This window comes from Schistocerca nitens, chromosome 5, assembly GCF_023898315.1.
Source record: "Schistocerca nitens isolate TAMUIC-IGC-003100 chromosome 5, iqSchNite1.1, whole genome shotgun sequence".
Taxonomy (NCBI): domain Eukaryota; kingdom Metazoa; phylum Arthropoda; class Insecta; order Orthoptera; family Acrididae; genus Schistocerca; species Schistocerca nitens.
Window position 1 is genome coordinate 290,647,592 of NC_064618.1, and position 18,190 is coordinate 290,665,781.

An 18,190-nucleotide genomic window follows, 5' to 3' on the forward strand; every position below is an offset into this window, starting at 1 on the left:
GGGAGCCACATCATCAGACTGATCAGCTCAGTGGCTTACATTGCTGCCATGAAAACAATACATGTTTGATTCTATGGACTATCACAGACTGACTTAGGGTTTATAGTGTGTTAGTACAGTGACGTTACAGTGTGTTTTCATGCTGATGTTGATTCTTTACAGTTTATTATGTAATCAGATGTTTATTACTTTTTGAGTGTGTATTTTCGTTTTTAAATGGCTTCTGTAAGATGAAGGAACATTGATGAAACCAGGAAGCTAGACTATTAACTGATAAGAGATATATTTCTTCAAGTTACACTTACCTCCAAGCCACAGGACACATACTGAGAAATACACATTATGAGAATTGAAACAACATTTATATGTTGCACCTCAGACTTTATTCCAGCTGTAGCTTTTACAGTTCTAATATTCAGTTCCACATTATGACTCTCTCTTGATACAAGATCTAAGGGAATATGCTGTCCAAGCATATTGCAGAAAATCAATCTGCACACTTTAGGACCAGGAAAATGTACATAGAACGAGGAGTATATGAATCTTTTTTCATATCTCACTAATCATTTTCCTTTCACAATGAATAGAATAGAATAAACTACCAAAATCTCTGTTAGAATAGTTGTGTGTGGCAACTTTCAAGTGAAGAAGTTTCCATTCATGTAGTTAATCATTTTGTTCTTGTTGCTAGTGAAGTCGAGACAGTGGACAGAGCGATCCACAGCAGCGAAGAGCTGACATGGGTCAAATGACAAGCTGTAGACTGGGCTGCTCTGACGAAGAGACATGTAATAAATCTGAAAAAATGCAAGTAGTTTGAATAGCTGTAACCAAAATTTTGTTTCCTTTTACACAAATGCACAACAGCAATATTACCTAAAAACCATACAATATCAAACTACTTCCTATGAAGTACAAACAGCATAGTGCTGATGACTATATAATTTGCAGTTTAGTTACATGCAATACCATACATAACTTTCAAAAGTTGTGATACCTGCTGATTGCTATATCAAAAATGAAATTTACAGGTGGTAAACATATTGCTAAAATGAAAATTTCAATGTTTAAGACGTTGCATGACATGAATATGTAAACTGAAGAAGCTAAGGTAATAAATAATTGTGTAGAATATCAGTTAACTAGATTACTAGTTTTCCTTATTTAACTGAATTGCTGCCCTCAAGAGGTCTATCATTGCTTTATTACCACAAAGCTTCTAACAAGATCCAGCATTTTCAACTTCACAGCACATATATATGTGTGTGAGTGTATACCTGTCCTTTTTTCCCCTCTAAGGTAAGTCTTTCCGCTCCCGAGATTGGAATGACTCCTTACCCTCTCCCTTAAAACCCACATCCTTTCGTCTTTCCCTCTCCTTCCCTCTTTCCTGATGAAGCAACCGTTGGTTGCGAAAGCTTGAATTTTGTGTGTATGTTTGTGTGTCTATCAACCTGCCAGCATTTTCGTTTGGTAAGTCACATCATCTTTGTTTTTAGATATATTTTTCCCACGTGGAATGTTTCCCTATTTTTTTGAGAACTGCATTCAATGATTATATAAAGTACAATCACCCACAATGCGACAATCTTCCAATGAAGAAGGACCACTAGCCTTCACCCATAAGTGAACGCTGAAATCTGAATTTATCTTACAACGTCTACGACAAGACAAAGACAAACTCCCGTGCGGAAATAGGTAGGAACCCTCACTAGCAATTATAATCTCAGAAACCGGTATAGTACGGTAAGCTAAGATTTCGCGACTTTCAAAGGATTCCGAACCGGCTCTTCCTGCATTATTACAAGCATCGAAAGCTACAGTTAGCCATCCGTTACCCAAACTGGAAGAAGAAGAAACTTTCATTAAAGAAAAATTTAACCTCGCACCACAAAATGAAGTAGGTCCATGAATAAGAACAAATTGAGTAGTTTTACCAGCTCCTCTTATTTCGTTTTTTTTACCCTTCGCAGAAGATGTCTAAGCACCAAGAGTGCCGTCCACATTGACAAGTGATTTGTAAATCAGCATTCGTCGGCGACGACGAAAACAACACACACACACACACACACACACACACACACACACATACATATACAGACACCAGCAGACATATTCAAATATAAACCTCACAAACCCGTTTCTCCTACAGCTACAGAAAGGAATTCCATTCCAAAAGCTCTGTACCTTTTATGCATGTCTGTCGACAAGGCAGCGCTTCTGCCTTTAGGTGTGTCGTCTCCTTTATTCCTAAATAATTCATTATTGTCAACCAGAATTTTATATACATTACTAAAAGTAGTAGTTTAGAGTGCTACCTATCAGTAGAACTGGACAGTCACCATGGAGACTTGCCATTGCACACTGAAGTTCAATGGCTAAGTACAGGCAGGGTTCTAAACGGCTACCTTCAGATACAATGTTTAAAGAAAACAAATGTGAAACACTTTCCTCAAATACAGTCAGAACTGTTGAATCAACAAACATCGTTGGATCAAGAAGCTGCAAAGAAGTATATGGCCAACCTGACAGCACTGAAGACACTGATTTTCATATTTCAAGGCAATGGAACCTGTTATAGTGAAACTGAACTTTACGGAAATGTCAGTTTGAAATCAAATTATTTCTTAAAGTCAGAAACCAGTGAAGATAAATTTGGAAATTGGTGAGTTATTCACCAGATTATAATAAACTAGGTAGTGATACACAGAGCCAAGTATCTCACTAAACATTTCCAACATTGAAGATGACGTATATTTTTTTTTTTTTCACATGTGTAATGCCTTGAAAACTTGAGTACTGGGTCTACAACTTTTTATGTACTTTGTGTAGTTAAAATCATTAATTTTGGCTGCAGTGTTCTTGCTCTACAGAAATCGTGCATCTAATGAATGTATTTACTGTGGTGCCAACTTGTTGAAATCTAGTTTAACAAATCAATATTTTCAATTGTTAAGTTCTTTAACAACCAATTCTTGTAACACTGTTGTGTTCCACTTTGCACTGACTACAGTGGATCAACATCTTTCCACCACACATCACACCACTTTTTGTTGCTACGTTGTGGTTTACCAAGCAGACAGATTCCAAACCCACGCTACTGATCACATTCTTTTGAGTCTGGTGACCCGTCTCTCTCCATGGATTGGGATACAGATATCTGAGAGATGAGAAAACCAAGAATGCTTGAAAAGCATGAGGCTGCTGCTACTTTTAATCTGAGATATACCAAAAATACATTTAACATCTTTGTCTTTCACTGGGGTGTTCAACATCGAGAGCATTTGTGGAATTGTGGAGTGAAATGGAAGAATCGACTGAAAGTGTGGAAATTTGTGTATGAGCTTCTAATTTACAGCCTTGAATTTTTCTTGAATGTCTCAGATAGTCTCAAACATTTCATCTTTAAATTTTTGCAGGCGGAATGAATTCACTTTGAGCATAAGTGTGTGGATATAGTCTGTAGGAAATAACCACGTCATTGTTTTCCACATAAACTTTGATACATTAACATGATGCAGGAACCAACAGTTTGTGCACAGTGTTGTCCTTGTATTCTCAATCAATTGCCTTAGCACATCAGAACAGAACATTATGTTTACAGTCAAATGAGGAGGGGTGATAATCAAAGGGCACACTCTTCAATGTCAGTGTTGCAGCTTTTCAAGGATTCAACAAAGATCCTTGCCTGTTATTTTTCAAAGCTCAAAATGAAGGACTCCTGCCTCTCCTTGAGCATTATGTTGTTTCCATTCATCTCTCAGGAGTTGATGTAAGAACTTTTTGAAATCCCTCTAATCTTGAATTTATAAGACATAATCTGTTATTTGATATGTAACAGTCCCCTGCCATTGTGAATGGTGTGTTTACAATGGTCCTGAAATGCAAAGCATATACAAGTGAAATCCGCAATCCATGAAGTTCCTGACAATTCAGTGATTGTTTGCTATTTAAAATATCTGAAAGAATCGTCACTAAATGCTTGTTGTAATACTGTATGTATCCACTGCAATTTGGTTCAGTGGTTCTCGAGTCATGCAAGACCACAGCTGACAAGTAAAATGCTACACTGTTCCTGAACCATCTTTTGATTTTTGGGTACTTTGGGTATCACCTTGTAATACGTTTCTGATCCCAACTTACTTTCAACGACTCCATTTCAGCTCTATAACTTCATAACACAAAACGAAAATGACTGACAAAAAAAAAAAAATAAGAACAACATATTTCTTGTCCTTGTAAATCAGAAAGTAACAAGAATTATTCAATCTTAAAATATACTACTATTGTTTTTTAAAAGTCTATATGACAAACATGCAGTCTTGAAAAAAAAAAAAAAAAAATTATCTCCTCTGTAGTCCGTATAGCACACACACAATTGTCACTCAGCCCCAATCTTTGTTGCTTTTAGGCTCTGCTTGAACTTCTCAGTATGAATATACTTGTACGAGCTACACTAAGTGATCAAAAGTATCCGGACACCTGGCTGAAAGTGACTTACAAGTTCATGGCGCCCTCCATTGGTAATGCTGGAATTCAATATGGTGTTAGCTTTGATGACAGCTTTCACTCTCACAGGCATACGTTCAGTCAGGTGCTGGGAGGTTTCTGGGGGAATGGCAGCCCATTCTTCAAGAGTGCTGCACTGAGGAGAGGTATCGATGTCAGTCGGTGAGGCCTGGCATGAAGTCTTCGTTCCAAACATCCCAAAGGTGTTCTGTAGGATTCAGATCAGGACTCTTTGCAGGCCAGTCCATTACAGGGATGATGATGATGTGTAACCACTCCACCACAGGCGGTGCATTATGAACAGGTGATCCATCGTATTGAAAGATACAATTACCATCCCTGAATTGCTCTTCAACAGTGGGAAGCAAGAAGGTGCTTAAAACATCAATGTAGGCCTGTGCTGTGATAGTGTCACACAAAACAACAAGGGGTGCAAGCCCCCTCTATGAAAAACATGACAACACCATAACACCACCACCTCTTAATATTAGTGTTGGCACCACACATGCTGGCAGATGACTTTCAGTGGGCATTCACCATACCCACACCCTGCCATCGGATCACCACACTATGTACTGTGATCCACCATTCCACACAATGTTTTTCCACTGTTTAAGGTCCTTACACCAAGCGAGGTGTCTGACATTTACCGGCGTGATGTGTGGCTTATGAGCAGCCGCTTGACCATGAAATCCAAGTTTTCTCTCCTCCCACTTATCTGTCATAGTACTTGCAATGGATACTGATCCAGTTTGGAATTCCTGTGTGATGGTCTGGATAGATGTCTGCCTATTACACATTACGACTATCTTCAACTGTCGGCAGTCTCTGATCAGACAACAGACAAGGCCAGCGTACGCTTTTGTGCTGGACATGTCCCTTCATGTTTCCACTTCACTATCACATCAGAAACAGTGGACCTAGCGAGGTTTACGAGTGTGGAAATCTCGCATACAGGCGTATGACACAAGTGACACCCAATCACCTACCCACATTTGAAGTCCACGAGCTCTGCGGAGCGCCCCATTCTGCTCTCCCACGATATCTAATGACTACTGAGATTGCTGGTACGGAGTACCTGGCAGTAGGTGGCAGTACAATGCACCTAATATGTAAAACTTATGTTTTTGGGGGTGTCCGGATACTTTTGATCACAGTGTATGTACACAAACACCACCATTACAATTCTATGTGGAGGTGAGGAAAAATCCTTTATGATGTATTGGACACAATACTATGAACTTACTTCTCCATTTCCAAGTGGATTCATTATGCAAATTGTAGTGAATTACTGTAAAATGAGCTTCATGTGCCTGACTTTAATGTCAGGACAGACTAAGCTAACTGTACTAAAATCTCTGTCAGCATTATATTATAAAAGAACAGAAGTTATTATTGTTGATGTTGCCTTTAGTCCAAAGACGGGTTCATGAAGTTCTCCAGATCTGTGCAAACCTCTTGATCTTGGAGTAACTGCTGCAACCTTCAGCCATCTGAACCTGCTTACTGTGCTCAAACAACTTTTACCCCCACAGTTCTCTACATGATCAAATTGATGATTCCCTGATGCCTAAGGATCAGATTAGCCCTTCTTTTCAGTTGGGTTCTGCCATAAATAACTTTTCTTCTAAATTTGATTCAGGACTTCATTGTTAATTGTCTGATCTACCCTTCAAATTTTCAGCACTCTTCAGTAACGTCACACTTCAAAAGCTTCTGTTCTTTTCTGGACTGTTTACAGTCCATGCCTAACCTCTGTAAAAGGCTACACTCCAGACATCTTCATTTGATCTCAAAAAACTAATGACCTGATATACACCCGGTTTTCTGCAAAATGATCATCACCGTCTGGAAAAAGTTTGTAGCTATACAGCATTTTGAAGATGCGAATTTCGGAATTTTTTTTTAAACGCTGTATCTGTGTAACAGTTCCAGATATTTTGTTACAGTTTTTTTATTTGAAAGATAACAGCTTTATGATAACAGTGGTATCCTCTGAACTTTTTTTACTGTCGCCTTTTGAATTTTTTTATAATTTACAGATTTTTTTTTTTTCAAAACTGTCAATCCAGAAAAGTTAGATTTTTTGTGTTGATTAGTACCACTTAAAGGAGAGCTTCCACTTTTAAATTGAATTGTTTTATTTTAAAAAACCATTTTTTTAACTTTCTTGGGTAATTTAAGTCTTCACTGAAGTTGTTTCTTACTAATTTCTTTGTTACAATGTTTACTTCTATTGACTGTTGCAGTTATTTCTTATCACTTTCTTTGTTGCAGTTATTCTTTTCACTTTCTTTGTTGCAGATATTTCTTTTCACTTTGTTGTAGTTTCTTGTCAGTTTGTTTGTCGTGGTTGTTCACTGCAGGTTTCCATACTGTAGTTGTTCAGTGCTAATTTGTTTACTGAAGAGGCTTCTAAGAAATCTGAGACCATTCAGTGAGTTGTGTGTTTTCGTGAGGAAACTGCCAGTTGACACAGTTGCAGTGTTTTTGTGAAAAGGACTGTTTGAAATGTCTTCTGACTGGGGCCATAGGAGAGTGAAGTGTGCTGAATATTTGCATATCCATTAAAGAGTGATATATAAGACAAAAAAACAGACTTTGTTCAGGTTGGGAATAAGTGTTCTCATTTGAAAACACTGTTTCAAAGTGAAGATGTTTCCAATGACGACATTTTGTGTTCTAAATGTTTTGACAGAATAACAATAATGCCAGTATCTGAACAAGGTGAAGCATCCCATGGTGTAGATTATGCTGATTTTGCTTCAATAGAGGAAGAATTAAATACCCTGAATCAGTCAAGTACAGAGGTAGGTGTTAGTCCTGTTAAGAAACCGTGGTCAGTGAAGTAGAGTCATAAGCTATATGCATCACGAAAGCACAGAGGAATTACTAAAGCTATGGATGAATACACAACAGCAAAACCGACCACACTCTTCAAAGTAGAAATTCCATCTTCAGAAGAAAATGAACCAAAGCACTCTTGCACCTCTTGCTAGGAATTTTTCACAAATATCAGTTCAGCTGTTGAATATTATGCATCCTACAGTGAAAAGTTGCAAGTTGTAACTATTATTCCAGAGACATTTTCAAAGAAAACAATTTTGAACCACATTCCATTAGTATCAAAGTACATCAGCTGAAGGGCAAAAAGTTGTGAAATTGAAGAGGTACATGACTCGCAGTATTAAAGAAACTTTTGCAATTTATAAGAGCAACTACACAACTTAACATATTGGAAGATCAAAATTTTATGCAGTACAACCTAAGTGGGTAGTCCCACACCCACCTAGAGATGTCTAATTTTGAATTTTGTGTGATAACTTCGAAGAACTTACTGGAGCACGTGACATGTGACACCTTGGTTGGGAGCGTGAAGTCATTAGTGGCATGAGGTGTAAAGCAAGAGACTAGTTTGTTTCAAGAATGTGGCGACTGCCCTGGAAAGGGAGGACTGTTTTTGCAAACGCTTAGCCTGGAAGATGTAGCAGATAACTCTGCAGAAATTACATATGTGATATGGGAGGAAATTAAAACTAATTAATAAAACTGTTGCCTTTGACAGTTTCATTGATGAACTTGGTATATGGTCAGTGATAGCAGTAACACACCAGCATCTGAAGAAATTGCAACTACAACACATTGCAGAAGTGAAAGAGTGTGTACAGGCTGAAGAACTATGTTTAGTGCTTCACTGTGATTTTGCTGAGAACTGGTCTGTAATTCTCCCACAAGAAGTACAAGGGTATCATTGGAGTAATGACCAGGTTTAAATTTTTACAGGAGTGACTTATTTTCAAAACAAGACCACAAATGTTGCAGTTATAAATGACAACACAGGACATGACTCAGCACATGCTTTGCTAGCAATGCGCAAAATTCGTCAACTGAAAACGGGTAGAAGAAGATCATTATTTCTGATGGTTCCCCTAGTCATTTTAAAAATCATTACCAGCTGTTTGAATTGAGTAAGTCGCTTGTGGAAACTGGCCGGGTATACAGTGCTACTGGTCATGGGAAGGAGCCTCATGATGGTGTAGGATACAAGCTGAAGCACCATGCTACAAAACAATCTTTCCAGACCAAATACAGTTGTGATTCAGAATGCTGAGGATTTTACGAGAGTCGTGAAATCTTACACATCCACAGCTCTCATTCTTTTGTCCAAAGAGGAAATAGAAGAATTCCATGAGCAGAAAAACGAAGAATGGTCCAAACAAACTACTCCTGTGAAAGGAATTCAGGACACACATTTTTGGACTAAGTAATGGGCGAACTGCACGTATTTTAAATAGCAAGGAAGAAGAAATTTTGTTTGTTCGGCCAACACCTCAGAAACAGCAGGATAATATTCTGATTCACATATTGAGAAGGGGGATGTTTGTGGTGTGTGTGTGTGTGTGTGTGTGTGTGTGTGTGTGTGTGTGTCTCACTGGTGGATTGCAGAGATTATAGACACCAGTTATGAGTTAAATAAACTGTAGTGAACTTTATGCTACCACATGGACCAGCTGCTGGATATAGGTTTCCAGCTGAAGGACAGAAACAACGCCATCAGCACTCACTTCCTGTTCACAGTGTTTTGAAGATTGTAAGTGCTCCAGTTCCTATTGGTTCAACAAGAAGGCATCACTCTATATCAAAGGAAGCCACTGAAGCAATGGAACACATTTTTAGTTCATTGACTTCCTAATTTCAGTACAAAACAGAGTGCACAGAAGTTGTATAAATTGAAACCTTTAAGTCTTTGGATCTTTCACTTACATTTTGGAACCATTAAATGCCTGAAAAATGAGTCTCTTATTCATCTTTCAAAACTAAAATTATGTTAAATAAGGCTAGGTTTTGATTTTTATGAGCCTGTTGTGTGATAATAAAACAGGTTTTATGAATGACAAAAATTTCAATTGTTTATAAAACCTGTTCAACCTAAAAGTGGAGGCTCTCCTTTTCAGGGAATGTAGAATTATATGGTACTAACCAACAGAAAAAAACATAAATTATGAAAAAGTTCAGGATGCTATAGTAAAAGAACTTTGACAGATGAGTCCAAATGGAGGATTTTTTGTAATCATAAAACAATTACCTTTCAAAGAAAAAACCCCAACAAAATATCTGGAACTGTTCCAGAGATACAGCATTTAAATTTTTTTTCCTAAATTCGCATCTTCAAAATGGTATGCTCAGTGTCATCTTTAGAGGGCTGTATCTCTGAGCAGAGAGACTATAAAGGTAAGATTTTTTCCTAGCTTGCCTGAATTGATATATACAATTTTCATATGTAAACAAAATGATTAGTTCCTTCAATTATAATGAAACTTTGAATAGTTTTTTTCTTTCTGAAAATAATCATGCCTTCCAAATGCACATCAATTGCTAGATTTGCCAGCCAGGCATGAAAGAGAAAGCAATTGCATCTTTTGAAGGAAGTCAGGATCACCAAGCAAACTATGAATCAGATCATTTATGGGTTGCTTAATCATGCCTATCAGAATCTGAAGACCAATGTACAGCAAGAAATTTATCTGATCATTTACATGCTACTTGAACGCATGCATTGGAATCAGTTAGACTGGATCCTCAAAATTTCTGTGCTAGTCGATCTTGTCGTACAGTGTATGTTGATTTAACTCTTGCTGCAGTCCAATACAGTGTCAATTATGACTACAGTCTCTATCCAAGATTAGACGTCGGCCACATGGATAAATCGTGCGCATTGTGCTACAAGAAACTTCTACACTGAAACAACTCGCATGTGGTGCAAAAATGGCAAAGTTAAACTTCTGATTTGATGAACACCACCTGAACTTCTGTTATCATAGCTTTCAGATGACTGGATCAATTCCAAGCACTTCCTACAATGCATTTGCAAATACAATTCTGTGTTCCAGATGACATCAATTGGAACTCACAAATTATTCGAAGACCAACATATGACAACTTTTAAAATTTAAGGGCAAACATACCATAAGGTAGAATCACTTCTTCCAGTTCCCGACTCTGAGTAAATTTCTACAGACCTATTCGTGGGCAACGATAATGCGCAAGTTGATCAGCAATGCGATTCCACGCACCAAACATCATATATTGTCTCCTTTGCAAACTTTTTTTGCACCAACACAACACTCTTCTAAAACTGTTCAAAACAGCAGTTTAATATGTGCCAAAGATAACTATGCATTCCATACAAGAGCTGACAAACCACGAACTACTCAGCATGCCACATACAACAACACACTGCTATCAATAAAACAGTGACTGTTAGAAATGGAGAACAACATGATACATCAATGTCAATGCAATCAATTACATCATCCACGAACAAACTGCAGGTGAGCCCATCTCCTACAAATCAACTGATAGCAATACTGCAGACCATATTTTAAACTATCCTAGTAGGTAGTCCATTAAATTTCGGGCATGCATCCGCGCACATAAAATTTCCTCCACTGAGATTTTGGCCGCGTATCCTCCGGCCATCCTCAGAGTGAGTCACAAGACTGTCGACAAGATGCCAAGCGCAGCCTTATATGCTCCACCACGGCGGTACTGCACAGGCGGGCCACACATGCTGGTCAGTAGCAGAGAAATACGCATACACCTGCACCAAATGTGGCGAAGGCGTACAGACATTCGATTCATTTATCCATGTATGATCGGCGGTGGTGACACCATGACAACTTCTCTACAGCTTGATTACCCCAAGAGCCAGATTCCATGCTTTTTCCAAATTAAAACCATTATCTCTATTTATTAAATTATTAGCTAATCTAATCTCTATAGCTTCCTTGAAGACAGATTCCCAAAAAGAAGAGGTGGACGTTAAAATCTTCACATCACTGTAATTCATGGAATGCCCTGTATCAATACACAGTTCGGCCAGAGCAGACTTGTCTGGCTGTAATAAGTCTGTGGATCTTCGATGCTCCAAACACCTCTCATGAACGGTGCGTGTTGTTTGACCTATGTCCGACTTCTCACAATTTCTGCAGGGAATCTGATACACACCCGCTTTATGAACTGTAAATCGTCCTTCACAGAGCCGAGTACAGCTGCAGTCTTCGTGGAGGGCTGGAAGATCACCTTAACACAGTGTTTCTCAAGAATACGGCCCATCTTTGAGGAAAGAGCACCCACATAGGGCAAAAACGCACTAGATCTGAAAGAATTACTATCTTCTTCCCTATCACATACCTTCATTTTAGGTTTTGCATCGAATGCTCTACAAATTTGTTGCGAAGAAAAGCCATTCGATTTAATATGCTCTTGAGGTATGTGAGCTCTTCTTGCAAACTGTCTTTATCGGATATACAGTGCGCCTGATGCACTAAGGTCTTAAGGACACCTATGGTCTATGAAGGGTGATGGCAGCTTCTGGCATGAAGATATAGGTTTGCGTGTGTTGGTTTCCGATATACGGCATGTCCTAATATGCCATCACCTTTACGGCCAACAAAAACGTCCAAAACTATGGAAATAGAAAAAGACGACTGCCTCCCCTTTTTTGACCCCAATGATCAAGGACATGCAGTGTGAATGGCACACATTACTGTGATCTGTTTTGCCAACTTGTGGATTTCTCCTGTGTGGGAGAGACATGCTTTGGACTCTACTGTTTTGATGCATGATAGAGCTTCACCACGCATTACTCGTGACATCACTGTTACTCCGTAACACATTTGGAGAAAGCCAAATCGCTGCCTGACCATTACAAACTGCATAACCACCAACAACATCAGATTTGAACCCTCTCATGTGGAAATTAAAGTATTTTTCTTTCAATGGTTTATTTGTTATTTCTCTCCCAAAGATCCTTACAAAGTTTGCATAACATTTCATTGTCCTAAGATCATATTTTTCATGGGGGCCCTCTCCAATAGTAAAAGTTTAATTATAAGCACCGTTTATTTTTGTCAATATTAAATTTACAACCTCTATCCATTTCATTCAACCATTCTTCCAAGTATGTATTTGATAGAATAACAATGCCATTGACGAGTCTCAATTTCTTTCTTTCCTTTTTTTTCTACCTTTCCTAATGGCAACATCTATCTTTCCCCTGATCACGTGGGATTCTATGACCTTGCTTTTGTAATCTAACTATCCCTGCTTAGCCACTTTTCACTTCCTGTCACTCTCATGCATCTGTCCTCTAGCTATTCCTGCTTAGCAAATTTTCATTTTCTCTCGGACATCTTATTTCCTTTTGCCTACATCATTTGCAGGATTTTTATATTTTTTCTCATTTCATCAATTAAAGTGTATAGGATTTCAATAAAGTCTTGTCTTTTTGCCTGCTTCATTTTCTGGTGCCTTCATTATTTCATCTCTCAAAGCTATCCATTCATCTTCTATTGTATTCATCATATTGTATTGTTTCAGTCATCAATATTTGCCTAATGCTTCTTTGAAACACTCAACCAACTCCAGTACTTCCAACTTAATTGCTAATTTCTAAAATGGAAGAACTCAGGACTGATAATTTATCTGAGAAAGAAAAAAAATGTTTCATATATTTGTTTAGTATTGAATCGTTACCTTGTTTGGAAAATATCTGTAGCTGCTACGGTGATTTTTATTATCTGGAATTCTGCCTTTATAGCAATAAACAAGGAAACAAATATAATCTAAAACAGTTACTTAAATTACATAAAAATACATTACCGGCCATTAAAATTGCTACACCATGAAGATGACGTGCTACAGACGCGAAATTTAACCGACAGGAAGAAGATACTGTATATGCAAATGATTAGCTTTTCAGAGCATTCACACAAGGTTGGCACTGGTGGCGACACCTACAACGTGCTGACACAAGGAAAGTTTCCAACCGACTTCTCATACACAAACAGCAGTTGACCGGCGTTGCCTGGTGAAACGTTTTGTGATGCCTCGTGTAAGGAGGAGAAATGCGTACCATCACGTTTCAGACTTTGATAAAGGTCGGATTGTAGCCTATCGCGATTGCGGTTTATTGTATCGCGACACTGCTGCTCGTGATCCAATGACTTAGCAGAATATGGAATCAGTGGGTTCAGGAGGGTAATACGGAACACCGTGCTGGATCCCAACGGCCTCGTATCACTAGCAGTCGAGATGACAGGCATCTTATCCGCATGGCTGTAACGGATCGTGCAGCCACGTCTCAATCCCCGAGTCAACAGATGGGGACGTTTGCAAGACAACAACCATCTGCACGAACATTTCGATGACGTTTGCAGCAGCATGGACTATCAGTTCGGAGACCATGGCTGCGGTTACCCTTGACACTGCATCGCAGATAGGAGCACCTGCAATGTTGTACTCAACGACGAACCTGGGTGCACGAATGGCTAAACGTCATTTTTTCGGATGAATCCAGGTTCTGTTTACAGCATCATCATGATCTAATCTGTGTTCGGCAACATCGCGGTGAAAGCACATTGGAAGCGTGTATTCGTCATCACAATACTGGTGTATCACCCGGTGTGATGGTATGGGGTGTGTCTGGTTACACGTCACTGACATCTCTTGTTCACACTGACGGCACTTTGAACAGTGGAAGTTACATTTCAGATGTGTTACGACCTGTGGCTCTACCCTTCATTCGATCCCTTGAAACCCTACATTTCAGCAGGATAATGGACGACCGCATGTTGCAGGTCCTGAACGAGCCTTTCTGGATATAGAAAATGTTCGACTGCTGCCCTTGCCAGCACATTCTCCAGATCTCTCTCCAATTGCAAACGTCTGGTCAATGGTAGCCGAGCAACTGGCTCATCACAATATGCCAGTCACTACTCTTGATGAACTGTGGTATCGTGTTGAAGCTGCATGGGCAGCTGTACCTGTACATGCCATCCAAGCTCTGTTTGACTCAATGCCCAGGCATATGAAGGCCGTTATTACGGCCACAGGTGGTTGTTCTTGGTACTGATTTCTCAGGGTCTATGCACCCAAATTGCGTGAAAATGTAATCACATGTCAGTTCTAGTATAATATATCTGTCCAATGAATACCCATTGATCATCTGCATTTCTTCTTGGTGTAGCAATTTTAATGGCTAGTAGTGTATATAATTAATAAATGACCTATTTTGAGTACATTTAATATAATATAAAGTAAATACATCTCTCCAGAGTGCAGTATTAGTGTTCAGAAAATTACCATACATACACACAAAAATGAATACAAAACATGTTCAGTCAACTGCATCAACTTCTGAGGTAGGTCCCCACATCTTCAGCCGATACGAGACTTTATACTGTGCATCTGTAATACTTCAGTAGCTTCTCAATATCATCTTTCTTTGTCCTGTTTATGGAAACTTTACCATCAAATGTTTCTGAAGAGTGCAATGTTATTATTGGAAAAATATGTCCTGTCTTTTACTGGTATAAAGGTATGGAATCTGAATCCTCCAATATAGGACTTATCAAAGTACTTGCCCTTTCTTTTCTGAACTGAACTCCTAGTACAGAAACTGCTATGGAACAGATGATACTTTACCCTATTTTCTAATCTCTTTTCCCATTGTTTCAACTGATATGACGACCTTTCTGTATTAAAAAAAACTCCACCCTGTTTTAAAATCCACAACTTTGCTTCTTTTTGTTGCATGTACCGTAAACCAAGATGATTTGACTCAGTGATAAACGGCTTATACTGATCTGCAATAAACATTCAGTTGCACATTCGTAACTTCCTTTTCATGACAAGACACAAACTTCTTGGTTGTTCCCCTATTGTCCCCTATCATAAACAACTGCAGATTTCAACCCCCTCTACAACTGGCAAGGCAACAACTGCATCCCATTTTAGTTCCAATCAACGCATCTTTGTCTCAATAAACCAAACATGACAAACTGCAGTTTCTATTTCTAAACAGTTATCCCCATTTAGAAATTAGCAATTCAACTTATCCAGATCCCACCTCCTTGATTTTCCATCTTTCCCAATTTCTTCATTTTTAAACATCTGCCCCAGAGGTGTTTGGCAGTTTAAAAGCTGGTTTCAAAATTTGCCTTACCATTATATAATCTGATATCTTCTGATGTGTTGAGGTCTCTTCTACAAATAAAACTTCTCATGATTGTTACACGAAGTGTTTGCAAAACCTTACTGTGTGCAAAATCGTACAGGCAGTTTTAAGTTTCATTCCTTAACCCCTAAATGTTCTCCTGATATTTTTCCTTCTCTTTCTTTCACTATTATTGAATTCCATACCACCATCACAATTAAGTTTTAACCTCCCTTAAAGTACTGAATCATTTCTTTTGTATCATCTTACATTCTTTCAATCTCATTATCAGCTATGGAACCAACAGACATAAAAATCTTGTATTACTGCGGTGGCCTTTGCTTTGTGTTTTGTTTCTCCTGATGACAATCTCCAGAGTAGTTCCTGCCTGGAGATTAATATTGGGGACTATTTTACCCATAGAATATTTAATCTGAGAGAATACCCTCATTATTACTTCATACAGTAGAACACTGCATTCCCTTGGTAAAAATAACAGTTTTAGTTTCTCCCCGTTTTCAGCTGTTCACAGTACCAACATAACATGGCCATGCTGGTTAATATTACGTAGCCATCTCAGTCAATCATTCAGACTGTTACCCTTGCAGCTACTGAAAAGCTTGCTGCCTCTCTTCTGACACCATAGGTTTTTCTGGCCTTTCCACAGGCATCCCTCTGTTGTTGCACCTATACCAAGGCAATATCTTTCAATCTTTCACTCAGCCAGCCAGCCCCCCCCCCCCCCCCCCTCTCCACACACACGTCAACAAGACCATGGTTTTCACAATATCCATTACTCATCAGGGACAATTTTTCTTTTAGTCAGTCTATATCTGATAATTTGTTTTGAAATAAATGTTCCATGGTAACACTGTTTTTATTTTATTTCTCTTTTGTTCTTCCTACTAATTTCTGAGTCACAGCCCCATTTTCAAGCAATCAATCCTCCTATCATCCAAGCCATCTGACTATAAACTAGCACAAACATCAGTCACAGCTATGGTTCAGGGGGGCAGTGGGAGGACAAAATTATTATAAAAAATTACCTGCTTGCTCTGCTTGTGTCGTTTGTCCCACAACTGCACTCTTCCATGTAATGCAGTACCACATAGTATAGTATACAAATTGTCTGTAGCAAGACAATAAACTGCTGCATCAAATGGGTCCATCCATGAAGCAACATTACTCCCTGTACTGTGGACAAACTCAAGACTTTTAGACAGTGCAACCAAAAGTAGTCACATATTAACTAATATGCGTGCACTATAAAGTAATTAATAGTCTAACATTTCAACTAAGGAAAAGCAGTACCTTTTTTGAAGTGGTGCTTTACCAACACTGAAGTAGATGTCTCTTTGCAACAATTTGAACTATAAATACTAAATTTCTTACTTAACATCACATAAGCAAACTACCATACTGACAATAGATATAGTGCAGTCACTCCAACCCCAGAATGAGAAGAACTCACCTGTTGTGAGGATCAGGAGGGAAAAATGAAGGGGAAGACATCAGAGATATTTTCACCAATGTGCATCAACCTTATAAGTTTTCAATGAATGACTGCCATTTCTTCAGTAAGAAAATTTTTTACAGTCATCTTTAGCCATCAATTATGATTCTGAACATTAGTTTCAACAGAATTAACCTCTCTAGTACCTTTTAACATAACTTCAAACTGTAGGCCTTATTCTCCTTAGGCTCTCTCTGATATCTGCCTTTCATCTCTGTTTCCCCTTGTCCTCAACATATGGGTCCCTATCATTCTCGTGTCGGAGTGACCTCTCCCTTTTTTCCTATCCTCCTTCAAATATATCCCTTTCTAACCCCAAGTAAGTAGATCGTTCCAAATCTAGGACAGGTTTATTGTGCTTTTGTATGTGTTTTATCGCCAGTACTCAAATTTTCTTCCTGAAGGTAAGTAATGGCCAGTCTTCTTACAATTAAAACCTATCTGTCAAATCTCAGCAGTGTATGAGAAGGATAGAAGACAAGTATCACTGGGATCTTTTTAGACTGGATATGGGGTCTCACAAATAAGAAGGTTGGCAGTCCATAGATATCACATGCTCTACCCCACAAAAAGAGGATATACTGTTTGAAATTATGTTAACAGATGCTACACTTAGATTCAGTTTACTTTGTGATTGATGTTTCAGTGAGTCTGGGTGGTAATGACAGGGCATCAGCCAATCACAGCTATTTCTCGGGTTCCATGTGCTTGCTGTATTACTTGTTCTGTGGGCATAAGCCTTTCCAGGTGGCGGTGGCGCAGGTATTAGGAGGGGACCAAGGAGGTCAGGCCACAAGGGGAGGATAGGATAGGATAGGATAGGATAGGATAGGATAGGGTAGGGTAGGGTAGGGTAGGGTAGGGTAGGGTAGGGTAGGGTAGGGTAGGGCTGCCAAACAAATTTTTGCACCTTCTGTTGTGCCACTATAAAAATATTTTTGTGCAAATAATACAAAAATCATACCTACTTTTGAAGTTAATACTTCTGGGAAACATTTTAGTTTCTTCACAAAAATACTAAAAAGAACAACAGGTTCACAATCTTCCCACCACCACCACAACCACCACCGCCGCCACCTACTCCAGTCCGGTCACAATCACCACCTATTCCATCAAAAGCAGAGTTACCTGTGAAACCAGCCATGTTGGTTTTGTTTTGTTTTGTTTTG

General features: G+C 38.8%; 1 protein-coding gene across 1 annotated transcript in view; it reads right to left on the reverse strand.

Annotated features, from left to right (window-relative positions):
* Window positions 1-366: 366 nt before the first annotated feature.
* The window catches only part of LOC126260014 (F-box/WD repeat-containing protein 4-like), a 92,300-nt gene continuing 74,476 nt past the window's right edge, over window positions 367-18,190 (reverse strand). Inside the window, exons 7-8 of the mRNA XM_049957175.1 lie at window positions 16,555-16,702; window positions 367-797 (exon numbers count right to left, since the gene is read on the reverse strand). Of these exons, the coding sequence (XP_049813132.1) occupies window positions 639-797; window positions 16,555-16,702 (307 nt within the window). The 3' untranslated portion in view covers window positions 367-638. The remainder of the gene's footprint in view (window positions 798-16,554; window positions 16,703-18,190) is intronic.